At 40.3% G+C, this 27,606-nt stretch overlaps 1 protein-coding gene across 1 annotated transcript in view; it reads left to right on the forward strand.

Annotated features, from left to right (window-relative positions):
* Positions 1-27,606, forward strand: part of MEGF10 (multiple EGF like domains 10) — a 169,914-nt gene that overhangs the window by 98,161 nt on the left and 44,147 nt on the right. The window contains exons 10-13 of the mRNA XM_006020726.3: positions 10,229-10,441; positions 18,477-18,651; positions 19,604-19,724; positions 22,891-23,054. Of these exons, the coding sequence (XP_006020788.1) occupies positions 10,229-10,441; positions 18,477-18,651; positions 19,604-19,724; positions 22,891-23,054 (673 nt within the window). The remainder of the gene's footprint in view (positions 1-10,228; positions 10,442-18,476; positions 18,652-19,603; positions 19,725-22,890; positions 23,055-27,606) is intronic.

The raw sequence follows: 27,606 nt of genomic DNA on the forward strand, positions 1-27,606 counted from the left end.
CGGGGATTTGCAGCTGGCCGAGCACTCTGGCTGGTAGTGGGGAGGCTGCAAACCCTCTTCTTCTGGCTGGCTGCAACACACCTCAATCCCACCCCTGCTCCCATGGGGCACTCCATCTGCCCCACCAGTCTTAGTTCACCAGCCGCGCCTGACAAACACACACACACAGTCTCTTCCTGCCTCATTGCTTTCTGTCTCTCTCTCTTTCCCCCTTCCTCAGTGCACATTCACCCTCCTGTTCCTGGCCTTGGGGTACTGGTGCGCGCCCTGTGCTCTCGTGGTTCAGTGATGCGGCCACGTGGTGCTGGAGCAGTCCAAAAGATGCAGCAGGCAGAGACTTCCAGTGTGGGGGCCAGGAGTGGGAGGGGACTGGAGGTGGGATGGGGTGGGGCAGGCCTTGTTGCTGGTCCCTGCCGGCTCCCCCATGGTCCTACTGCCCCTGGCTCCTGTCATCTTTGACAGGTAGCCAGGAGCAGATAAATATACATTTTCTAAATTTTTTAGGGGCCCTGCAGGCCAGATCGAATGGGCCGGATGCAGCCCACATATTTTGCCCACCCCTGAGCTATTAGGTAAAAGTTCCAAAACCCCACTAAAGTGTCCGATCTGTACAGATGTTGGGCAAGCTGGTATCAATTAATGCACTGCCTCTTCTGGGCATGTGCAGGCGGCCGAGTGCACGCCCCCGCCCCCCCCCCCCCAAAAAAAAAACAACAAAAAAACCAAAAACACCCACCAGCAAAAACGAAAGTCAGCTCCTATTGGTTGAGGCCTTTTTTAGAGAATTTTTATTCAAATGAAAGAAATTAAATATTTTCATGTTCCAGCACTGTTGGTAGAATGTCTGTAAAAAAATATTTTACTGTGACAGCAAACATCATCACGTTTAGCATTTATAAAGAGGTGGGAAGCAATGGCACAAGCCCCTTCCTGCATACATTTCAAACAACACACAAGTCTGTTTGCTGAAATCAGCAGTAACTTAATCACTGGGGTCAGGCCAGAGAATCTTTGCCAACAACAGTAGGTATCATTGCCACATGCAGTTCCCACACAGGCAGTCTGAGGATATGGGGATAGCTATACAGACCATAAAAAAGCATAAGCAACTCCAGAGAAGAAAAACAGCCTTTCCAGGGCCTTTAGTGCTGCCAAAATTAAATGTTTCTATGAGGAAACATTGGAGACTGGCACATGCATTTAAACAGACATGAGCAAATCAGAATTAAAGCACAGAGCAGTTTCATGACTTAAAGGACAACATCTATGAGAATCTTTGTATATGTTTGTTTCTAAAGATAATTGAGGCTTCTTATTTGGGGTAAAAATCTTGCAGTAATACTAAATACTAGGGCTATGCGAAGTTTGGTCACTGATTCAATTTGGCAAGAGATGCGGCCTGATTCAGCAGCCAACTGTCCAAATCCGAATCAAATCAGAGGACCCTTTAATCTCTCCAAATTGATTTAGAACCCTCTGAATCGATTCGGAAAGATTCAGCGATTCGGACATAGGCACAGCTTTAAATGTTTTTTCAACATACCTCAAGGTACCAGGAGGCTCATAAATGCTGAGATGATGGGGCAGATGGAGTGTCCCATGGGGGGGGGGGGGGTCCCTAGCGTGCTTGTCAGTGGACCCGGAAGTGGACCAAAAGCACTTCCGGTCCACTTCCAGGTCCTCTGGGAAGCGTGCCGGGGACCCCCTCCCTGGTCCCCTGGCTTGGCGATTGGTGCCTCCTGGGTCTGGGGGGGCACCCGGGGTCTCCCTGCGGCCAATTGCTGAGCCGGGTGGGGGGCGGGCGGGGGGGGAGAGCCTCTGCTCTCAGCAGTGGACCCAGAAGTAGTTTCACACACCCTTAGTTAAATACCTTACAAATCTAATAGGCTACGCTGCATCTCTCTCTTATAGGCTATGCTGTGAGCCTGAGGTGCAAAGAGCTTTCCATCCTTTTCCTCTTTGCTAATTGGCAAGGCATTATTATAATCCCTGTGATCTCCTTCTTCCTGAGACTACTTCCTGGTGCTTCTGGAGTGCTAGTCAAACTCAAAGTTTTCATAATTTGTTAAAGGCCTGTAGAGCATGCACCCTCTGTGATCTTCTCTGATCTGTAAAGCTGTGAAATGCTGGGCACTTTTGTCTTTGAGGCATGAATAGTGACCTGTTTAGTAGGGAGGTCAGCCTGCTGTGAAGTGCTTAATAAAATCTTTTAAGATGTATTTAATACTGCAGCCTTTAGGGCTTTTAATAAGGTTATGGTGTCACTGGCATTCTGATTTTTAACAGTTCAGTCATAAAACTTAGAGAAGCAAAAACCACAAACATCATTGTGAGATCATATCTTTTCTTTTAAAGATACCAAATGAAATTTCTGTTAAAAATTCTACATTAGGAAAATGGGTGTGGGTGTTAGATTTATGAAACAGGAAACTGTATTTGTAGCATCATGAAGATAATACTTTGTATACATTTGTATATGGTTAATAGATTTTACTTGTGGTAAACACCTGGTAATCTTTCCTTAAAGCTACATTAGGGATGGATGCATTAGAGAAGGAATTCCTTGATCACTACTTTTTGTTTTGGGTCTTTATCTGGTTGATGCTACATAACAGAAAAAAATGCTGTCTTCAAGCTTTCTTTGATAAAGAAGGATGTAAAAGAGTAGAGTTGGTGACTCACAGGATATCTAGTTTACAAAGAATGTTGGCATTTCATTTTAGGCTGAATTAGAATTAGGATGACACCAGCTTTCTTTTTTTGTAAAAAAAAAAAAAAAATTCTGCAAACCAGAAATTGTGGGGGGGCAGGAATTCTTTCGGAAATGCTATTATATGTTTCCAAAACTGTGTTCACTTTGGTGTGTCCAAAAGGAAATATTCTTCCCAGATGCTGACTGAAATTGGGATTTTGGTCAGTTTTAGCAGCTGAGTCAGGCAGCCCAAGGAGCCAGACATCACAGGTGGTTTGTGGTGTTCCACTGGCTTCTAGGCTCCATACTACAAAGTGGGGAGCTGGGCCCAAGGCCCTAGTTAGAGCTAGAGATCCCAGAGCTTTCAGACCACTGTCTCTGTGGCAGTAAATCTAGAAGCCTTGGCATGGCTACCTTCCCAGAATCACAGACTCTGGCAGCTGCTCAGTGAAGCTGATATTTTTGGGGGGTGAAAGTAAACAGTTCAGGGCCATGGAGCCTGGAAGTCTAAGAGCTCTTTCTGAGTTTCTCAGAACTTGCAAGCTTCTGTAGACCTGGGAACCTAGATTCAGAGAGCCCTAGCTAGAGCAGGTCTTGCAGAACTCCTTGGCTTCCAGGTCCTCAGCAGAGATGTAGCCTTGCAGTCCTGAAACCTTTGACTCAGATAAGAGTTCTGGGCTCTCTGGTATGGAGCCAGGAGCCAAACTACATTACAATGAGGATTTGATTCCTGACTTTACAGCAAGGAGCTTGGACTTCATGGGTTGGCTGGTGACTTGGAGCCTTGTGGTGACTTGGATTACAAATGGGATCCCCATCACTGAGCTGGGCTGTTTGGTGGGGTTAGGTCTGCAGCAGCCTGCCAGGATTCCAAGCCAGCTTTGATGTACTAAAAAGTTCATCAAACCCATTTTGACAAAATATCTTGGATCCAAAAAGTTTTTTTTCTGGGGATACAATTGTCAAAAAAGTTGTTACTGGCTAAACAAGAGTAATTTAAACAAGACTAGCCAGGTGCAGTGTTATTTTTTGTGTCAGCTTGTAACTTCTTTCAGACTTGCAGCACCAAGCATGATGGGGTCCTGGTTTCAGTTTGGGACTCCAGGTGCTACTGTAGTATGAAAAGTAAACAATATGCGACTGAAGCGCTAAAAGAGAAGTTGTGTGTCCACAAGGTTCCCACATTGTAGCACATACCCTTTTGGTCCCTTTTGTAGGCTCCTTGCCAGGATTAATCTAATTTTAATTTCAATTGTGAAGCCCGTTTAAGGATACTTTTAATGCAACAATTAATTAAAGAGCTGTCTAATTATTTTTCCTGAACTAGAATGTCAGGTTTATCTTAATGATATGTGGATGTATTTGCAAAACTGATCTTACAAAACTGGAACTGGAAAGGATTGTAGTAGTTCCAGTTACTTCATAAAAGCTCAGTGCTATCTTTAAGGCACAAACCTGCAAGTTCAAATTATCCTTGGGACAGTGCTGGGAGACATTTTGTTTGAAGAAGAGAACAAGCAGGGGCACGCACAGGGTCTGTCTGTTTGTTCTTTTGAGTAAAAAGGGGACTTTTCTGTGTTAGCTAGAGGAGGAGTCTACAACTGCATAACAGTATTGACTGGAAACTTCCATTTGCAGTGCTAGAGGAGCTGCTCTTGGTATTCCAGCCCCTTGGCTGAAATAATTCCCTGGGCCAAGGAGAGACTGCATTGCAGTGTCAACCCCTCAATAGGTTTTGGAGGTATATGTGCTAAGTGACCCCCATGCTTAGTAAATGACCCAAGGCGACTTATTTGAGGATAGAGGCAGTTAGTGTTGTTAGTGCAAAGTCAGACAGAAGGCAGGGTAGAGTTGCAATTTATAGACTAATTCAACTAAATTTAGTTAATCTATCAGGTGCAACTCTACCTTGCCTTCTGTGTATTTGCATACAGCAGTGGTTCTCAACTTTTTTGGACTTTGGGTATCTCTCATTAGATTTGAGGTACCCCTTCATAACGTTTGTGAATTGAGTGGCACCCAGTTTCAAAAAACTCATGTATATTTTGCACTGCTTACCTCCTTGAAGAGGGGCCAGGCGTTGGGGCTGAGGGATTGGCTAGGTAGGGACAAACCTGAGCCTGCTTATCTCCTCACACATTATGGCACCCTTCAAAAGATCTGGCAGCATCCTAGGGTGCTGCAGCACCCTGGTTGAGAATCGTTGGCATATAGGTCAATGCTCTATTTATAGATTCATGGATGTTAGGGACCTCATTGGGCTCAGCCCCAAACTGAGACTTAAAATCACTTGTGCATACCCAGACTTGAGCTGCTAGCCTTAAGGTTCTCAGTTCACTACCGAAGGGCCTCAGTCAGATGCTCTCCCCTCTGAACTCTTGAATTCTTCTCTTTAGTGTCAGTGGGAAAAACAGGCGAACTTTAGAATTCATAGTAATGTAATGTAATGTAACTTAATGTAATGTAATGAATCTTCTTTTAGAAGACCTGACATTAGTTTTAGGTGTACATCCTGAAAAGGAAATGTAGTATTATGCTGGCTGTCGCTTTTTTGTTTGTTGTAGTGAGACTTATCCAACCAGTTCTGTAGAAACAAAACAAAACAAAACAAAACAAAACAAAACAAAACAAAAAAACAGGGCTTTTCAGCTTGTCAGTTTCTAACTTAGCACTACAATATATAGTAGGAAGAGTGTAGCTTACTCATTGGATTGAAATCACACTGAGTGTTGCCTGAATTACTGAAGCATAAGATTTTATTCACCTACCTGTTCTCCCATCGTGTAGAAGATTCCAGGCAGTACACATCATGGTGCTATATACTAGGAAGCAAGGAAACAAAGCATAATGGAAGTCTTAAAACAAATATAGGCAGACTCTAGCCTACTCCAATCTGTCAGTATTTATCTAAACAAGGTGAAGCTTATCTCACAGCTCTTTGGATGCATCCATTTTCCCTCAAACACCTCCTTGATGGAATTAGAAAAGAACAGTAGGGCAAACTCCAAGAGAAAAAGAGACAAATACAGGAAATTCCTAGATAAGAAAAAAGCCTGAAGAAAAAAAAAGTTTGCCAATAAGAATCATGGAAAATATGCTCTAGGGGATCCAGCACCGGTTGCTTGGGCACACAATGACAAGTACAAAGTTGGGATGAATCTGCTGGGACCCTATGTCTGCTCTGCATGTCCCATTCTGCAGCACAGTGGTGGCTCTGCCCCTCAAACTGCCAATATACCTACTCCCACTGATTTGATTCTACACAGCCAGTTTCTGCAGTTAGCCCTAGCCTTCCCCTGTTATGCAGTTCAAATATGGACTCCTACTTCCTTAATTTTCCATTGGTGGCAACTTCTCAGAGGAATGGTGTTTTAAACTAAATGAAGACCTCAGGAATCGTATTTTTACTCCTTTTCTTGCTTCTTAGCATGATGGTGAAAGTTGGAATAATTCACAGGAAGGGAGGAGAAGCAAGACTCTGACAAATTGAATTACTGGTGATGAGCAATTTCCCTTGGTTTTAAAGTGGGCTCAATGTGGATGGAGTGTATCAGAAACCTAGAAAAGTTAATGTTACCAAATTACAGGGAACTGTCAGTGGTTTCCATATATATTGTATTATATATTTTGGCACTGAGTTCATGATGTGTGGAAAACATCTGTAGCAGCTGGTCTTAACCCAGATTTGTCTTCCTAACCATCAATTATCACTTTACAAATGGCTTATGTTACAAACAACAAAAAGTATTGGTCATAGACTTTTTGCTTTATTCTTGTGTCAGGTATCAGAAGAAAAATAACAACTTTTATTTTAAGCCTTATTCATTTCTTAGGAACTTTTCCTGCGGAACATATTTAGTGCTTCTAGCTTTTGTTTGCAGCTCAAATCAGCCAGCAGGTTCAGACTTTTGTGTTCATTTTGGGAATAATCCAGTGACATTTCATGAACTCATCAACCACAGAATTTTTTAGGGCTATGTTAGCAATCCAACTCTTGTTTTTAGAGAGAAATTTTCTTCATATTCAAGGAAATGCAACCGCAAATGAAACAAGCAGTGGGAGAAAATTGGACTTATTGGGTGTTTATAGACATGCTCCAGAGGGAGTGCGGGTGGAGCCACTCTAATTAAAGCGCCCAGAATGTCACATGTATCAGTGTCCCCCACTGAAAAACGGCACTGAGGGCACTTTAACTAAAGCTTGTTGAATGAACAAAGTTAAAGGGCCCCCATCACCATTTTTCAGCATGGGGACGATGATACATGTGATGTTGGAGTCTGCTGGAGTGCAGTAATTACCACGCTCCAGCAGGCTTAATTAATCGAGTCTGCTCCAACATGCTATAATTACAGTGCATTGGAACAGCCACTTTTCATGTGTATAAATGCCCATTTAATCTGGAGAAGAGACAACTGAGATGACATTTAATGGCAGTCTTCAACTACCTGAAGGGTGGTTCCAAAGAGGATGGAGCTCAACTGTTCTCAGTGGTGGCAGATGGCAGAACAAGGAGCAATGGTCTCAGAACAAGGAGAAATGGTTTCAAGTAGCTGCAAGGGAAGTTTAGATTGGATATTAGGAAAAAAAAATCACTAAGAGGGTGGTAAAACATTGGAACAGGTTATCCAGACAGGTTGTGGACTCTGTATCCTTGGAGATTTTTAAAATTTAGCTAGACAAAGCCTTGGCTGGAATGATCTAGATGGAGATGGTTGTGCTTTGAGTAGGGCACTGGACTAGATGACCTCCTGAGGTTGCTTCCAACCCTAATTTTCTATGATTCTATGAAAATAAGAGAAGGCCAGAGTGAAGACTGCTGAAGTGTGACTAACTCTTTTTCTATCCTCACATTTTCATATTGGACTATTTCAAGTCAACAAACTTAATCCAGTTCCCCTCACAGTCCTCAGAATAAAGAGAACACATGAAACCTATCCAAAGAAAAGTCATGTTAAAAAAGTTAACAGGTGTTTGAGTGACAAATTCTACAGTAGAGTAGCAAGACGGTTCCATACAGATGGGTTTTGGCAGCTTAACTGTTACTGATTAAAATAGAACTACAACCTCCACCAATCTCTTTCTATTTATCCTCTGTCTCTGTATTATTAAACAACCTTTTACCCAGGTTTATAGAACTTGTTTTTTTTTCTCTACTATCTGTTTTTAGTATCTCTTTCTAGTACAGTGAAATCTTGATTCATTTCCTTTGCTTGGCTGGCATTTTTTTAAAACTTAATACTGACCCAAGTCCTGCTGGCATCAGTGACAGGGCAGTGTGCAGAATGCCTGCTAACTTCCAATATTTACATTATCTCATTTAAGCCCCAGCGTAGAAGAATTCCTCTCTCCCTTTCTTCACCTCCCCAGTTTTATACCATGGTCTTGTGTAGCTTATTCTGAAAGATGCTCAACCTGAGATCTTAGTTGAGATCTGCAGATTCCTTCTTGGGAAAATTTTTTTTCCCTATTTCTTCTCAGTCTTCATCCACTTCATAGCTTTCTACCTGATTAACCTTCAGTAGAAATGTGTCGCGTGTCATTATTTTAATCATAATTTTGATTAAATTAAATAATCCAGAAAAAGATGGAGAAAAACAAAAATGACATTATTTGTTGTTGTTATATGCTATTTGGCAGTCTCTTTCCTGCCAGAGAAGGTGATTGTCCCCTTCATCAAAATGTTTAATTTGAGTAAAACAAGCAGCATTTGCATTTTCTGTTATTGACTGACAACAGTTTCCACACCTGGGATGCAAGGAGAAATTATTTTAATGGATTACAGCCCACCATTTTCAGGAAAAACAGGGTCCATAAGGTTTATTTAGAGGTAGGATGTTAAACCTACTTCTAAAGACAGAGCCACTGCCCCTATTTTGGTAATATTGAATCATAAACTACATAATATATTTCTTCTATGCAGCTCTTTCTAATTTATTCACTGCTAAGGATGGTAAACATGTTGATTGTTCAAGAGAAAGCAGCAATTCAAACTATGAAATGGTTCTCCAAAATGAATTTGGAAACTTTACACCTTATAATAGTCTTGCCCATTATCACATAGGGGAAGCAAGGGTGGGAAACCATCTTTTCAGAGTACTAGTTCAATGCATTAAATGCAAAATAGCAGCCTTTCTTCTTCTGAAATTCATTGTCTCATTTATTGTCTGTCTTGTGCACTGAATGAGGCAGGAAAAAAAACAAATAGTTTGTGACTGTTTATTAAAGTTAGTATCCTGTTGCATGTGGAGGATGAGGCCAAATTTCCTACATTTAAACGTTTGAAACTGGGTGAAGAGCCAGAGCTGCATAAAGAAGTTTTACAAGCTCTGATTTCTGAAGAAGATAAACTGGGGGAGGATCATGTGCTTTGAGGCAGTTGTAAGGATACCTCCCCACGATGTCTTCATGTCCCTTGGAGCAGATGGCAAGTGTGAGTAGAAATAGTGGGCAGTACAGGGATCTTGCTGAAGTGTCCACAGGGTTGACTAGATTCTGCTGGGGGTCTCTTCAGCTCCCAGATCAGTTCAGGATAACACAGTGCAAATGCACCATTAGGCTACCATATCTCCTCTTTTTTGGGGCAGATGATGAATCTCACTTGATTTTCTTTTTTTGCATTTAATTTCTTGGATTTTTAAAAAGCAAATTGAAATCTGAAATCTCTTGATGCATCTGTTTACTGCTCATATGAATTAGCAGCAGAGTAGGAAGCCAGGACCTTTACCCTGCAGCACAGGCCATCATTTGCATTGGTAGAGTAACTGGTAATGTCTGGAGGCTGTTGTCACCTTGTCAACCAGCCATTAGTAGTTGTGTGAGCCTGGGGTGAATGTGGCATTTTTAATATTGACAAAACTGCCTATTTTCTCCTGGTCTTGTGCTCAGAACTGAATTAAATGGTGTCAGTCCTAATGGAAAGTTTGGCTGCATCCCCACATGCAGGGGTATGCGCTTGCAGAAGCCAAAAAAAGTAGCGGCACAAATTTGTGCCACTACTTTTTGCCACTGCACACACCCCTGCATGTGGGCTTTGGTGTGGGACAGAATGCCTTGCTTCAGGGAAACAGTTTCCCTACTCCTCGCAGCTCCTGGCATGCTGGAGAAGCAGGGGCAGAACTGAAGTAGGGGAGACACTGGGGCCAGCAGCCTGCTTGCCAGTGCATGCTCCTGTGGTGTGCCTTTTTTTTTTTTTTGTGGATTTACTGGATTTCCCAGTAGCATATTTTGCCCCCATGATGCAAATTTGCAGCATAGGGCACGGCACGTGTTAACGTTCTGGGTAAGTGTTTTGCAGCACCATAAACCTCATGTGCCTTCACAACTGGATCCGGCATTTCAGTCCTAATGGTTAATGCTTGGCAACTGTAAAGAGGAGTTAACTTTATTTACAGTATGGTCACCAACTCCATCACAAAGCTTTAAAGAATGTTACCAAGAGAAAACCCTTTATAAGCCAAGGTACATTTTTACAGTGATTGTCCAAAAACCTTTAATTTGAAGGGAAGTAAACCTAAGTCTTTCTGACTTTCCCCACAGATGCCAGGATGAATGCCCAGTGGGGACTTATGGACTGCAATGTGCAGAGACCTGCCAGTGCATGAATGGAGGGAAGTGCTATCACATTAGTGGCGCCTGTTTGTGTGAACAAGGATATACAGGAGAACACTGTGAAACAAGGCTTTGCACTGATGGGGTCTATGGTCTCAAGTGTGACAAAAAGTGTCCGTGTCACTTGCCCAATACCCAAAGGTATGTTTTTACAGATTTTAGCAGGTTTTCTCTAAATGGCCCATTTCATCAAGAATGTAATTTAAAAGCAAATAAATTCCTAGGTATCCAGTTCTTCCATGCAAATGTCATGCATGCGCACAAACATGCATATTATTTTTGGAAGTACAACAAGAACATAATATCAAGCAGGGGAAGAGCTGCAATTTTTTTGTGCTTGCAACTTTATTAGATGTCTTTAAATAGAAACTGATAAATCTTGATATTCATCTTAATATTATCCAAGGAGACAAACCTTGACCCAGACCTGGCCTTTCTGTATATTTACCTCATATAAAAATAATCTTTATATTTTTCACCATATCAGTTCAACAGACTGGCTCTTCCTCTACTTTATGCTAGTGTATTGCAAATCAAGAATAACTGCATTGAAGTCAACAGAATGCCTTTTTGTAAGGCCATTGTGAGATGAGAGTCAGGTCTGGTCCTGTGTGGCTGGAACATGTTCTTTATTTTAATGAAAATTTCTGGAATCCACCCTATTAGGGTTATGCATTTCAGAAGGGGTAATTGGTCAAACTAGCTTACTAAAAAGAAGGAGAACTCTGATGCCAAGAAGCTGAATAAAGTTATTTGTATATGGGATATGGTTGGGTTACATTTCCTTGTATCTTTGTATTATTGATGTCAGAGAAGTTAAATAATATAAATTCCCTGGCTCATCATCACAACTGTTTTCAGATAATCATGAGCCAGAAACTTTTTTGTATCTACACATCCTGTAAATCCTTAACATGCTGCTATAAAAACTGATCTATCAGAAGCTCTAAAATAATCTTTGTAGATGGTGAGCAAGGGATAACAGTTAAAGCAAGATAGCATAATATTTATAAACCAATTCTTATTATAAGGCTTATCATCTTCTAGAAAACATTCTTTTGTAGGAAAGACTCCAGTTATTTTGCCTGCATTTACACAGAATTCCATTAATAATACACAGTAGGTGTGTTTACATGTTCATTAATGCACCATGGTTACTGCGCATTCAGTTTAGTACCTATAATAACAGGTACAAACTGAATGCACAGTAACTGGTGCTGCTGCACAGTAGTGCCAGTGCACAGCTTTTTGTGATGCTAATGTGCAGTAGACTAATTCTACTGTACATTTTTTTTGCACATTAGCACAGCTTTTGCCTTGATGTGCTAATGAGCAGCAGAATTAGCCGACTGCACCTTTAGCATCTTGTGTAGACACGCCCAGTACGTCAGATAAGTTTTGTGAACATATTCTAAAGGCTTTGCTATTACAGGTTGCTGAAATGATTTAGACCAGTGCTATCTCATATCCAAAATGCATCTTTTAAAATGTTTTTATCCTTTTACTCAGAACTTAGAAAAGACATTAAACTGCATGGAGTCGTTAATGAAAATATTTCTGTCTGAATCTCTCTGTCAGTATGACCCTGTAAGAGGGTACTGTGAAAAACAAATTCTTAGGTGGCTCAAAGTGTTCAGCATAACTTCTGTGGCCAAGCCAAGTGAAAGTGGGTTGCATTCCTTTCCAGTTTCATTCACACGCTTATACACTGATGTGTTTGTAACTTTGTTTATCCCATTCACTTGAATGATTTGAAAAAAACATTTTTTTGTACAATACATAACATTCAGTGTATTATGGGTTGGGAAGAGAACTTAGGAGTAAGCAGAATCATGATCCCACCCATTGTCTGGCTATCAAATCTATTCTTTATGGCCAAACACTGCTTAATGTATGAATTATGATTTACCAGATTCTACAAATTTAAGTGCAGACTGATGTAGAAATTTAGTTTGACAGGAATGAACTGCATTTTATAGCATTTCTGATACTTCAATGATTTTTTCTGATTCATGTTCAACACAGCTGTTCTTTCACTTATACCTCTGGAAGACAGCTTGTGGTCAAATCAAATCACAAATGTTCAAATGTAAACAGTAGCATATGGCTGATCTTTTTTTGAACACTTTCCCTTCTGTGTGACAAACTGGATGCAGCTTAGCAACTTTGTGGGTGTCGGAGCATTTGTGTCTGTAAGCGTACATAATGAGAGAGGGAAAGCATAAATTCATATTACAAGACACACTTATTTTTTTTCTTAGTGTCAGGAAAAGATTAAGACCACCAAATATATTTGAGTAATGGTAGAGAGGCCCCTGAGGATGCCTCCTTGCCACTGTTGAGGAGCCAGTCATGTCTAGCAGTCTTCCCACTCTGAGAGTAAAATGTCCAGAAGTAGAATTTGTTCAGTAATATATTTTATTGGAGCAACTATATAGTTCGGATAGTTCAGATTGGTTTAAATAACCTTTTGGACACAAAATGCCTTTTCTTAGGTCACCCCTTCTTGAATATTAGTGTGCATAATGTAGTTAAAAGTAATTGTTCTACTGCAAGCTGTACCTGTTTCCTTTTCAGATCTGAGGAAAGGCATTTTGTGCTGAAAAGCTAGTTTAACATCTCTCCCAACTACAGCATACCCTATTTTCTCTCATGCATTGTGCCCTGGAATATAGTATGTATTTTATTTTTGAAAGGCAGAATGAAGAAAAAAAGATCTTTCCTTGTAGTAACTGAATAGCAGCAGCTAGAGAGCCAAGTCTGTTCATTCTTTTAACTCCCTGTGGATCACTGCAGGTTTTTCTTTTAGTTTCTGCTGGTAAGTGATTGGTTACCGTATTTCCTGCATATGACACGCACTTCAATTTCCACCAGCTGGTTTTTGGGAAAAAGTTATGTGTTGTATGCAAGAAAATATAGTAGTTGGTGCCCTAAAATATTATGAAACAACCCTGGTTCCTTGTGTAGTCCATAGATTATCATGGCTATAATAACATGAGAACAGTACTACTAAAATGCCAACCAAGCAGGAATAAACTTACTTTTACATAGACACATCAGGGAGCTTTCTGACTCCTCATTGTTATCGGTGATATTTGATTTGGTTATAGCCACAGGATCTTCATAATGGGAAGCAGTTAATCAGTAATCTATAGACAATAAGAGGAGGTACTTTTCCAACAGGTTTCAGTGTCTGAGGACCCCAAGATTCTGATAGAGCTTCTGTAGTGCTCAACATGCAACTGTTAGTTGGGTTACACCTTTGTTTTAATATTCTCCCTATCCCTAATGATATTTTATTTCTAAAACTTGTGGCTTTCATATATCAACTCTGTGTTCTTGAAGGACATAAGAAAAAACAATCAGAAATGACTGTTCATGGGCAAAATGATATCCTTTATTAAACATTTCATTTTAAATTGCAATATGGATAAACAGTCTTGCTATTTTATTAAACTATTAATATATTCACTGATAATATGTGATACCGCAGTAAAATGCACAAGTTAATGTATTTGTCCCTGTAATTCATGATAGTGTACTTACATCATCATTTTATGGATGAGTAGCTTGTGAACCCAGTCAATCTGAAATTAGGGTTGGGTAATGGATGGAAGTGTCATGAATCTTAATAGTCATTGGTCAGCTTCGAGTGATGTGTGATGATCAAATGCCCATGCTGATTCTTTTACACATATGACCTTCCTTGAATGCTCTCCACCACGAGGTAATATTGATGTGCCTAAATACCACAGTGAGATGGTTAAATGATCTTTTAATTTTCTCTCTGAGAGGGCCCAGAAAGCTGTATGGGGTGGCTGTAATTTGCTCCAAGAGTTCTTTCATGGAGAAATCTATTATGTTTTTTCTCTTGATTAGCAAGTATTTAGACTTCAGTGTCAACACTCTGCAAATGGCATGCAGCTCTTCATCTTTGTTTTCTTAGAGAAAGTGTCATTTGTCAGTTTTCCTATATGTAGGCAAGGGCGAGACTTGAATGAGAGCTAGCTGTCTGAGAGAACTCAGATCAGAGAGAAATAATGTTGATAGCACATGGGAAGTAATCAGAAACACTGGTGGAAGTGTTATCTATCCCTTATATTAAAAGAGCTGTATACCTTTACTATTCAGGGACACAGTTGAGTCTTGTTAGATTCTTGTTCGCTTCTGGAGCTGACATGTTTTGAATCACCTAGAATATGCCCGTACAACCAAAGGACCTTGTTAAGAAGCTCTGTAGTGATCATGGTACCCCCACTCCCCATGTGCTACATCTCAGAGGGATGTAATGTAGCTGACCTTACCATGGTGCTGTGTACACTCTAATAAACTCTGTGTCATGCTTATTGGCATGTGCCCAGTGCCATACTAAAAGAAGCTACATTGTATCTACATGGAACAGGCATTCCTTGCTTCACTGAAGCAATCAGTGAATGAGGCACCTAGGGGTCAGCCCTTTGACAGTAGGGATGAGTGAAACAGGCTGTATTAGATTCAGATTTGGATTCAGCCCAAATCAGGGACAGTGATGCAATTCGTTGATTCAGATCACTGTCCCCTATTCAGTTTGGCTGAATCTGAATCTGAAGATTGAATTCTGATTCAGAGAATCAGCAATTCGGCCACATGCACAGCTTGGAGTGTTTTTTCTGCATACGGTATGACTGTGCCTTGTGAACCCTGTGATGCTGGGACAGATGGAGCATCCCACAGGAACGTGGGGGCCCTCCCCATGTGCTCAGTGGCGAACCCAGAAGTGGACTGGAAGCACTTCTGGTCCACTTCTGGGTCCACTGGGGAGCGTGTAGGGGGCCCACTATCCCACACTCCCCTGCTCAGCAATTGGTCCACTTCCAGGTCTGCTGCTGAGCATGTGGAGGACCTCCTCTCCACCCCCGCGCTCCTGTGGGATTCTCCATGTGCCCCAGCATCGCAGCATTCATGAGCCACCTGCTACCTTGAGGTATGTAGAAAAAACATTTAAAGCTGTCTCTATGTCCGAATCATCAAATCTTTCCAAATCTCTCTGAATCGATTTAGAGAGTTCCAATTCAACTCGGAGAGATTAAAGTTTCTCCTTATTCTATTCGGATTCGGAGATTTGGCCACCAAATTGGGCTGAATCTCCACCAAATCAAATCAGGAACCAAAGCTTCGCACAGCCCTATTTGACAATGTAACCTTACCTCAGGAATTACTTTTTCACCTGTTTTGGGGAAGCTAGTTTCTTCCTTTTCTTTTGTATATAGACCTGACCTATGTCACTGAGGCTAGATTGCTGCAAACCCTCTGTTTGGGTAGCATCTGTTGATCATTTTGGACATATACAAATGTGTAGAATGTAGTTACCCATTCACCTAGTTGTACTTGGTGAATAGGCAGCTTTTTTTTTTTTTTTTGCACATTGCACTTTTGCTTCAGCACTTCCCAGAGTGCACTGTTTACCAGCACAATTCAAGATGCAGTTATTTCTGACCTGTTAAGCATTTTGTTTGTGCTCTCATCATTGTTTAATCCTGACAATTGAAATCATCTGGGCGCTTGGCCTGAAGCCCCTAAATAATTCTCAGCAGGGAGGGTGCATTCAGGAAATTATTTATGATCCTAAGTGTAACAGAGCCCCCACTTGGTTCATGTTCAGGGTGTATTTGTTTTTTCAATGCTTTCTCTTCAATGAATGTATGGAATGAGAATAGATTAAATGATGGGCTCATGTTTATGGTCTAAGACTGTTTAATGTCAACATTAAAATGGAATTTTATAATGTCAACATCCCATCTAGTGTCAACATTAAATGGAAGTGTGCATACTGCTTGCTATAGGAACATCTTGTAAATAAATGCATTTCAGAAAGTATACCAGAAATTATGTGAATGCTAAAATGCTGCAGAGTTAAATATACTTAATATATATTATCAGATAACCTATATAGAAAACATATATCTAGTTTAATAAAATGAAACCGAAAAGGACATGAATAAAGCAGATGAAATTGCAGCATCTCTTAACATCTACCTCCCTATCTTAATACATAAATCTTATTGCCAATTAAGCTAACTGCATGAGAACCCATCAAAAAGCTTCAAAAGTGCTCCAGCTTCCTACATCTAATTACAAATTACCGAACACTAATTTTGGTGTCAATCAATATATGTGCAAGTATGTCTTGCTAACACTCACTAGGGGGTATGGAATGTCAATGTCTCTGTCTGCCTCATCCACTGTGCTCACTCTTTCTTTCACCCCCTCTCTCATAAAAAGAGAAGGAATTTATTTTCTAGATTGACAGAACTACAATTTTAAATGTTTTAATGTAACAGTATTTTTTTCTTAGTTCTTCATTCCCGAAGGTCTTCTGTTGAGTGGGTTTAAAAATATTTCCATATTGCTGAATGCCTTCTGCAGTTGGTAGGGGAATTATAGAGATTTATACTACAAAAGTAATACCCAAAATTTCACTGGATTTATAAAGAAAATAAATTAGAAATAGGTATCATCTCTGTCAGGTAATGCATCTCTGCCTCTCTTACTGCTTCATGGGTGTCCTGGGTTAACATGCATTGCATTTGAAAATATTTTAGTTTCTATCCCTGTAAACTCAGGTATTCTAATACTTTAATGGACAGACTGATTAATGTTTCTTGCAAACACTATTTAGCCTAATTGGTATGGTTTGATTTGTCTCTGTGTACGTTAAACCCTTCCAAACTTCTCAGACTTAATTTAGTGAAAAGATATAGGGTTGGATTTTCTCCTGTGTTACTGCTCTTTTAGACAAACTGGATCCATATCATTATGATAATTTCCAAATAAAAATGTTTATGGCAAAGTAATGTGTAGAATAAATCTACAGCACTAAAGTGTAAACTGTCACTCTGGATCTTTGTAGACAAAACTTTCCTTGATCATTAATATGCTGTGCAATTTGCTTGTATTCATAAAAAGAGAGTTTCATTTGACAAGCTATGTCCTTTAATTGTCTTTAATGCCACATTCTGTATGTATGCTTAAGACCATTTCAAAGATTATGATAATGAATCAGGTGCACACGCACACATGTGCGCACACACGCACGCACGCGCGCGCATACACACACACACACACACAGAGCAAGTTAAGGCTCTCAGACATGTAAAACTTCCAAGCTGTCATGGGCCATTTAATGTGGCTGGGCTCGTGCACATTTTTCCAGCATGCTTAAGGGGACTTGACTTCAATCAGGGATGGAAGACTATCTTTAAACAGTGTTCCCATTGTAAATATATTTGATTTGGATATTAAGGCTTTCCTTTGGTGAGACTTAAGCAAGTGCTTTGTCTGCCAGAGTGCCACAGAGTACCCCATTGTGTCCATTTTTCCAGCACATATATCTTAGCACAGCTGATCATGTCCATTTGTTATGAGGCAACAGCTGTCTGGCTGGCCATTCAATGAAACTGCTGTTTCAGGTAGAGACAGCTGGTGTATCCGCAGGTATGGACATTTTAGGCTAGTCCCATTCCAAAAGGTTATTGCATTTGACAGTTACCTCTGATTTTTTATTTCTCCCAATGAGAAAGAATCTATTTGTACCCTTCTGAACCACTGCTTTCTTTTAAAAAAAAAAACAACTTGAATTTTATTCATTGACCATTCTTTTATTATTTAAGAAATGTATCATGCTTCTTACATAAGACATACATTTTATGATGTTATGAGTTATAAAATACGAGGCTGATCTTGACCATTTTATGAAAAATAACCAAGTTTTGGTTACTGTTGAATTATTTAAAAAAGGAAATAAAGAGCCATAGCCAAAGACTGAAATTTTCACCAAAGTGCAAGTAATTTACAGACATGCATGGTAAATATGTTATGAGTTGTTCCTTCAGCACAGAAATGGAAAAGTCATATATTTTCTTTTCTTTTTTTTCCAAATTATTTAAGCACAGAGATTTTGTGGGTATATGTATGCTGTATTATGTAACATTGTACTAATTGTGTGTTTGTATATGTGTAAATGCTTACATTTACCTACAAATCTATGTTTAGCTTGGGGGGAAAAAAGGAAACATATCTTTGTCTTTAGCATGTGAAATCCTTTCAGCAGCATTCTGTTATCTGAAAAAAATTGCACGGGGCCCTGGGTGTCATATTTAGTCCCAAATTACTTATTCCTTTCATCCCCTTCTGCCAGCTGTCACCCTATGTCTGGAGAGTGCTCCTGCAAGCCTGGCTGGTCTGGACTCTACTGTAATGAGACATGTTCCCCTGGATTCTATGGTGAATCTTGTCAACAGATCTGCAGCTGCCAAAATGGTGCTGACTGTGACAGTGTGACTGGAAAATGCATCTGTGCCCCAGGATTTAAGGTAAATGATTCTAATGTTCACAGTTAACTTTTTTCCTTCACTTATGGCCACAATTTTGAGTGGTGCTGAGTATCCTTCCTGCACTGAAGTTAGTGGGGAGGTAGCAATACTTAACTCCTAACAGGTACCCATGGCATCCTGCAGGATCAGGCCCATAAAATGCAATATTTTGCATTAAGTTTCTAGTAAATGGATCTTTTAAGACTCAGCTGCTTTGTAATGGAAAGGGATGAGAATGGAAAAGTGCTACTAAGGTGTAAATGTGTAAATATCAACTACATTGGCAGTCATCTGTAGATTTAGGTGATTTCCATGTTGCAAAAACCAATAAACCAACCAAACTAAAAAAAACCCCACAATCAAACAACTCCTCAAATCCCAAATCCATGCACCTTGATAAATATTTGGACACATCATAATATGCATTTTTGTGGTTCTTGCTGGTGTTTTTCTTACACAGGAATTGGTACTCTTACAAATGTCACCCTGAAGACATAGTTTGATATTTCTGGAACAAAAATAGTTTTGTGTATCCTTAGATCAGATTATATATTTTTAAATATTTTTAAATAAACTTAATTTTAGTAAGTTACAATTTCATACTATGTACTGATTTCTGAAATTGTTTCTGCATCCAGTTGTACTGAACACTTGTCAAACTCAATGCAGTGAGAAACACAGTAGCTAATGTAAACCTAATCCTTACTGTAGATTTAATGAGCCTACTAAATGCACTCCCTTAAAACCAAGATGACCTGATGACAGCTTAGAATATGTCATGGCCTATAAGTTTTCTTATAGTGGTAACATTTTAACAACAGTCACTTTCAAAAAGGGGTTTTTACAGGTAGTTAATTCTTGGAGTAGATAATATACCAGAGTTATTTTATTGTTTAAACTTTCATTGCTGCTTCATTAAATAATTTTTCAACTATATTTCTGCGTAATTCAGGGTCCCGATTGCGGCACTCCTTGCCCTCCAGGAACATATGGGGTAAACTGTTCCTCTGTGTGTAGCTGCAAAAATGGAGCCCTCTGTTCTTCAGTAGATGGTTCTTGTACTTGCAAAGCAGGTAAGAGCTGTCGCAAATCAGTCTCCCATCCCTTTAACCTGCACAAGTTACCACAAAATCAAGATGAGCTTTTTAAACTGAGAAAAGATAAATGCAAACTTAACCTAGAAAAGAGTAAAAAACTACAGCCATACCACTCGCTACATACAGGTGATAAGTTTCTACCTGGAGAATCACCGTTCTCCTGGTAGAAACTAGGAGCATGCAAGCATTCGTTAAATTTTTCCCGAAGGAAGCATGCCCCCTCTGGGACAAAGATATTCCAGGGTGACACCTGGATGATCTCCCTTGTGAGACTGTTTGTCTTACGAAAATGAATGCCTGTAGACTTCTACTTGGCTTTTTTACAGCTTGACTTCTTCATGATCCAGAGGAGTCAAACAGTAGTCACTCAAGTGCCTTCTCCAAACAAACAGGGCTCTGTTTCAGGGAAGGTGGTGAGGCATATCCCCACAGCTGCACTGCTTCCTATGTAGAAGTTGAGCTGCTGATGCACCCCTTGCCTCTCTGAGACAGAGCACTGGCTTTGAATGTGCAAGACAGGGGGGAAGTTAATTGACTCCCCACCACGTGACACTTGCAGAGTCACATGCCCAAAGCCATGTGCTTACAGCCCCACTACTTAGTCCCACTGCAGCGGAGCATCTGTTCATCGTTCCCTACCCACCCAACAGATCTGGGGGCCTCAGCCTGGGGAATGGGCTGGGGGGTTTGCCCTGCTGTTCTAGTCCCTGCTGGAACTGAGAGGAGTGAAGTAGCCATTACTCCCCATGCCTTTGCCAGATTGGGATCACCCATCTAGGGAAGGCATGGAGAGCAAGGCTGAAGACATAGTTGCAGGCTAAAATGTCTGTAATGCTCCTGGAAAGATTTCTATCAGATGAAATTTTTCAGAAATTTCCACCGCTAGAAACAAATGTCTGTTTGAGGCCTCCGTCTGCTGGTGGTGACAAAGGTGACAATTGGGAAGAAAAATCAGTTCAGAGAGAATTGTGTGGAGTTTGTCATTACCATCTTTGCCACAACCAGACAGCTCTTTACAGATTGAATTATTGGATGGAATCACTGCTAGATTTGTCCCCAGCCGGGAGGCTGTTTTCTCTGCAGCTGCAGTAGCCCAAGCTGCTCTCAGATACCTTTAGTGTAAATTATTTGACAGTGGTCCTACTTCATAGCCTACTTCTCTTTTCTTCCTCATTCAGCATGAGACAGAGTAAATAGCAAAATTGCCTATCACCACAGCCCTTCACCACATTACAGAGGCTGATATTTTTCTTGCCAGGCTATCTCCCCCACCCAGAATCAGTATCTCCCCAAATTCACTACTCTTCTCAATAACTGTGTGAGATAACAGCTGTTATACTCTCCTTCCTAACCACACAGTCACCTTGCTCTCCCCCATCAGTGCTAGGCAGAATCAGCCAAGGGGAGTGGTTTACCACTCCAGAGCAAGGGGTCCCAGCTACCACTGTCATCATTGCAGTGGAACAGATTTTGACTTATAGCCTCTCTATGCCCAGTGGCTTGAATGTGAGGAGAAAGACTGCTTTCCTCAAGCCCTGCCCACATCCTATTTGCTTGGGCTTTCTGGAATTGAGTAGAATTTTTCTCAACATAAATTACTACACAAAAGGAAATCAAATAGCATTCCTATTAAATTAGGAATCAGTTACTTGTCATATAAAAAATGACATCAAACACAACTGGTAGATATCTACCACTTTCCCCTCCCCTCTGCCTTGAGGTGTTATACATCTAAGGTATTTCTGAGAGGCCTATCATCTTAAAGACCAAATGAAATCTTGGCAGCATTGAAGTCCAAGGGCAAACTCCTATGGACAAGATATCACCATCTGTTTTTTTCAAACATCCTGTGAAGTTAAACATCTTTATTCCCCCCCCAAATTGCTGCCTCGTTTTTCATTCCGTAGTGTAGTCCGGGGAGCAAAGAAATCATTAGGCTGCAAGGAAAACTAGGACAAGTTTGTAGGTGTGGATCAATCAATGGCTGGAGCGTACGTCTTAGAAACATTCCACATGTCACATGGACACAGGATGCTTCTATTACAGAAGGCATTATAGGGCGTGATGGAAACCTGGAAAAGGAATACTCAGAGACAGCATGTTTCTTTTCCATTTTTCCTTTTTTTTTTCTTTTCACTGACCACAGTGCAGCATTTGCAACAAATGATTTTTCCTAAAGGAAGCTCTAAATTCTGCAGTTAGAAATTGAGAGCATGAGGCAGATTCATTACAACACATGTGTTTTGAATAGACTATTGATTATATTCATGCAGAGTTATTCGACCCCCCACTTACTGTAAACAAAGGATAAAATTAGAAGGCAAACTTGTGTCATTGTTGATGACAACACATGACTGACAGTTTGGTTCTCAAATCCAATAGATTTATAGTATCATGTGTTTAAAGCTTTCTGCATTTCTGCTTTATCCAGTGTTAAGTTTGTGAGTAATTTCTCTCAGGCAGAAGTACTGTTTGATGTTTTATTTCAGAGACACCCTTTAATTTGGATTTGGATTTTTTTTTTAAATATTCAGAAGGAGGTATTGTACTTTCCTAAAATATCTTGCATCTGTCTTTGGAAAAATCCCCCTCATGCAATGACTATTTCACTGATCTATTTTTTATCCTTGGTTTCTTGTGCCAAGATCACTGTTATGATTGCATCACGACACTGTCTGTATTGAATGTAGTCCGCAGAGAGAGCCCAATAGAAGAGCTACTAAAGAGCAGCAAATACATACCTCTACGGGCAGCCTTTTTCTTTTGTTTTGTTTTGTATTTTTAAAGAAATGCTTTTCCTTCTTTTTTAAGGAAAATATCCTTATTTTTCCTTTCCAGGTATTAAAAAGTCATGGTAGTTTGGTGTATGTCATTGTGCATTCAAGGTGTCTCCCTTCAGATGCCCTATTAATTGCTTTCATATGTTGGCACCCATCTACAAAGTATGTGCTGTGCACAGATGTTATGAGGCTCTCAAGGGCACTTTTGTTTGAATTTGGGCAAGTCCTCTGCTGGAAGAGATACAACCTAGTGAGTTTTACTCCTGCTGCTGTGCATTATTGAGGGATTCCAAGTGGCAGTCCCACAGCTAAGGAGAAAAAATATGCCCTTGTTTAATTTAACCCATTTTTTATTTTTCTAGGTTGGCATGGTGTGGATTGTTCAATAAACTGTCCCAGTGGCACATGGGGTCTTGGCTGTAACATTACCTGCCAGTGTCTTAATGGAGGGGCCTGTAATGCTCTGGATGGAACGTGTACCTGTGCTCCAGGTTGGAGAGGGGAAAAATGTGAATTTCCTTGCCAGGTAATTTAAATCCATTTCAGTGAATACTGAACATAACAGGGAACTGTTATAAGTAGTACAATCCTGCAAACATTTCCAGCTCTGGTTAGTACTGTTGTATTTGGTGGGGTTATTTTCATAAAAAGAGTTCTGTTCCTGGTAGAAAGGGTATGCTTGATTGGGTTCAAGGTTAGGGTAAGATTTTGAGTTACTGAAATTATTTGGAGAAAAAAACCCTCTCTAGTGACCAAATGTATTAAAAAGTCAAGAATAACGTAAGCATGCAAAAAAAATGCATGCTTACCTGCATACCACATACATGAATACTGCCTGCCTGAATACATTCTGTGCCTCCATGCTTGAAATATTGATCCCCAGTATTTCTTTGTCTGTTCTAGAATTTCTTTAAAAGTCTCTTAGAGCCAGATTCTGCTCTTGGTTACAGCAGTGTAAATCATATGTCACCAAATTGCCTCAGTGGCCACGTCCAGACATGCGTGGATGTTTGGTTCCCTGGGGACAGCTAGCAGCAGCACACCTTGCACTGCCACTAGCTGTCCCTGGGGAATGCCTGCGCCATGTGCACTCTGTCATGCGACAAGTTACTCCAGGTGGGGTAGGGGAGGCTGGGGCCAGCATTGGACTGGCCCCAGCAGCCTTACCTGGGGTCCTGGGGGCCTCCTGGGGCTGCATGGAGCATGGCAGGCAGCAGAGTGAGGCTCCAGCCAGCCAGATTCTGGCTTTGGGTGGCGCATGCTAGCTCCATGTGCACCACTCTGCTTTTTTTTGGCACTACTCTAGTTTTGTTTTTTTGGATATCCAGGGGTAAACCCTGCCCCCCCCCGTGCTGCTCCCTTGAAGTGCAGAGAACAACGCGATGTGCAATACGTGGCACTGCAGATGTGTCTGTGGTGCCACATACCCCATGGCTGCGCTCATCTGGACACAGGTTACTTTGAAGTTCGAACTGAGAATGTGAGAGAAGAATGTATCCATGTCTTCAAATACAATAAGTCCAATTTTAAGCCCTCATTCAAGGAACCTCAAAACACAGTATTTTAATAGAGGTTATCTAATCAATTTGGAGCTGACCTGAGCTCAGTATCTTTGGGGTACACTAAGTCAGACAGCAAGGTGCCTAATAAAACTGATTTCTTGTGTAAGCCTTACTTCATCTCATTCCTTCTGACCTGTTGTACCAGCACTGTTGTGCTCTCTCAGTCCAATATACATTCTTCTTTATCTGCTTCCAGAATGCATGATTATTCTTTTAATCTCTCATTCTTCTATAGACCTTCCCTTTGCTACAGGCTTTTTTAGAGCCAGTTAGAAAACTAAAATTTCTCCCTGGAAAACTTTAGTATGAATTGCTGTACCCTTTTGAAATTTTCCTACTGGAAAATTTCAGTTTTCTTGCAGGAAATGTATAAAATGTGGGAGAGCAGGTTTTTCCGCCTATCTTTCTTACAGGTTTCTAGGTGGAAAAAAGTAAGAAAGCAGGAACTAAAAGTGCATTTCACTTTTAATTGAAACATTTTCATTTTAGCAATAACATGAAAACTTACTTTCTTTCTGAATGTGATGAATTTAGAGGGAAAGTAAATATATATATATATATATATATATACACATACTCTGTGTCTGTCTCTGTATGTGTGTGCATACACACACACACATATATACAATAAATATATATACAATTTCAAAATGAAACATTTTGGTTTTACATTTCAGAAAACCAAAAATGTGTAAAGAATTACATTTTTTTATATAGATAAAAGAAAATATTCAAGAAAATATTTTGTTGGAAAATTTCTGACTGTTTTCACTTTCTTATTTTCCTCCAGTTTCTCTCTCACTTTTTCACTGGATACATGAAAGCCTTGGGATAATAAAATTATGAGAAAATTATCTGACTTGAACTTGAACCTTATACATTCTCCATAAAGGAACTTCTGAGCTTTTGTCATTTTGGCCTGGTTCCCTTATTTGCAGTAACATGGTGGGAGTAGCTAGGTTACAGCATATGAGTAAAGGCCATGCCCCTGCTGTTTAATGGAATCTGCCCCTGCACTGCTTCAGAAGCATTCAGCAGTTACATTTTTCAGGGATTGCTTGCTTTTTTTACATGCTATAATACACAGTATAGCTTATAGTAAAATTAAATATTATTCTCAACATTCACAATACTGAACTACTAACAGTACAGGCACATATATTGATTCCAATAATATATGAATTCATCTAATAGGAAATGGGATCTGATTCCTTTAAAGCTATCTCTTCTATCACACTGAAATAAGCAGGGCAGGATGGTACCTTAAGGCCCCTAAACACATGCAGGGAGCCTGCTCTGACGTGCTGGAAATCCAGCATGTTGGAGCAGATTTGATTAATCAAGTCTGCTGGAGCATGGAAATTGATGTGCTCTGGCAGCCTTGTGCGTCAAGCATGTCAGTGTTGCTGCACATCTCCACGCTGACAAAATGGTGGTGGGGCGCTTGGAAATAAACCACATCTTCACCACCTTTTTCAGCATGGGGACATGTGGTGAGGCTCATACACATGACATGTGAGTGCTTTTAATTAGCACGGCTCACTAATGAAAGCACCCAGCACCGCATCTGTGAACACATTAGACACTAACTGGATTACAGAGGCAAAAGCTTTCATAGGTGACAGCCTACTTTATCAGAGTGCTAACTTTGGCCCCTTGCAATCATTACATTTATTGTGAAATTAACACGTTAATTACATGTAAAATTGTAATACACAACACATTCAGGCAATTTATTTATCTATAAAAAGGATGAACCAACCACAAAAATGTTACTTGGTAAATGTGGAACATCTTTGTTGCTTATTTGTATTCTTCTTTAATTTGACCACATGGTATATTACTTAGTTTAAAGAGCATGCAGAGATCCTGGTCTGGGGAACTGCTCCCTAATGTTGGGCTGTGTGTGCGCCTTTTAAAGGTCCAGGTGCTTGGACAGCCCAGCGTAGGGTGTCAGCTCCCATGCACTAGCAAGTTTAAAGGGTGTGCAAGTAACCCAGCACCAGGGAGCTGGTCTCTGGTGCTGGGCTCCCTGAGTGCCAGCAGACATGCAATGGGATGTGATGAATTCAGATCTCCAAAATCACTTGTCCTGCTATTCCAGATCTTGAGAATGTCAGAAGATATGGTTTTTGGGATCTAGTATAAAATTCCTCAAATTGCATCATGTGATTAAATTAATGTCTGCCAGGGACCATGTATACTGATTCTTCAAGATCTCTCAACATTTTTTAACAACCCAGCAGCTGGACATTGGCCACTGTTGTCTTTCTGCTTTACCTGTAGCAGGTTGATGTGTTATGCCTTGTGTGTGTCAGAATTGACTTGTAATTTTAATAATAATTTAGACAGTGGATTTGTATAGAATGGTTTGGACACGGATGATCGTGCCTCAGGTAGGGGTTTGGTTTACATAATCTCTGAAGGTCCCTTGCAGCCTTACATTTCTATAATTCTGTGATTATGATGCTGAATTCCCTCAATATCTATTAGCCTGGATTGCAGCTTTCCAGCATAGGCTCCTTAAGGGAAAGTTACTGCTTCAAAGCTATTATTCCACTAAACCAAGACCACTATTTTCAGGAAAACTATACCCCAGATAATCAATTCAGATGCCCTTTTCTGCCTCAAAATTCCATAATAGAAGAATAAACCAAAAATCAATATAAATGTAAGTATTCAGCTATGTCTTGTCACCATGCCTTTTTTTAGACTGTTAAATCCTAAGAATGGGGCTGTATTTTTATCTTTGGGTGTTGTCCCATGCTGAACATGCAGTTGAAAAGAAACTATTAACATTATTTTAATAATAACAACTAACAACAAATTGAACAACAGTCCCTTTTATTCTTATTAATAGTAAGACTAATGATAAGAATTATTAATATTAATTATTATTTATTATTCAGGCTAGATATTAGGAGGCACTACTTCACAGTCAGGGTGGCTAGGATCTGGAACCAACTTCCAAGGGAAGTGGTGCTCGTTCCTACCCTGGGGGTCTTCAAAAGGAGTCTGGATAATCACCTAGCCAGGGTCGTTTAACCCCAGCATTCTTTCCTGCCCATGTCAGGGAGTTGGACTTGATGATCTACTGGGGTCCTTTCCGACCCTACCTACTATGTATAGACTAGACATTAGGAAGAACTTCTTCACAGTTAGAGTGGCCAAGGTCTGGAACGGGCTCCCAAGGGAGGTGGTGCTCTCCCCTACCCTGGGGGTCTTCAAGAGGAGGTTAGATAGGCATCTGGCTGGGGTCATCTAGACCCAGCACTATTTCCTGCCTATGCAGGGGGTCGGACTCGATGATCTATTGAGGTCCCTTCCGACCCTAGAATCTATAAATCTATGAAACTATGATGTATTGTTCTTATTAATATTAATGAGAGTAAGGATTTAATTTGTCCATTAGCGATGCCTTCCAGAAAATTTTCTGTTTCGCTTTTGTTATATGAATATATTTTTACAAACAAGGCATTTAGGTTAACTTAAACTTCCAGATTCATTATTAAGTTG

This window comes from Alligator sinensis, unplaced genomic scaffold (genome assembly GCF_000455745.1).
Source record: "Alligator sinensis unplaced genomic scaffold, ASM45574v1 scaffold227_1, whole genome shotgun sequence".
NCBI lineage: Eukaryota > Metazoa > Chordata > Crocodylia > Alligatoridae > Alligator > Alligator sinensis.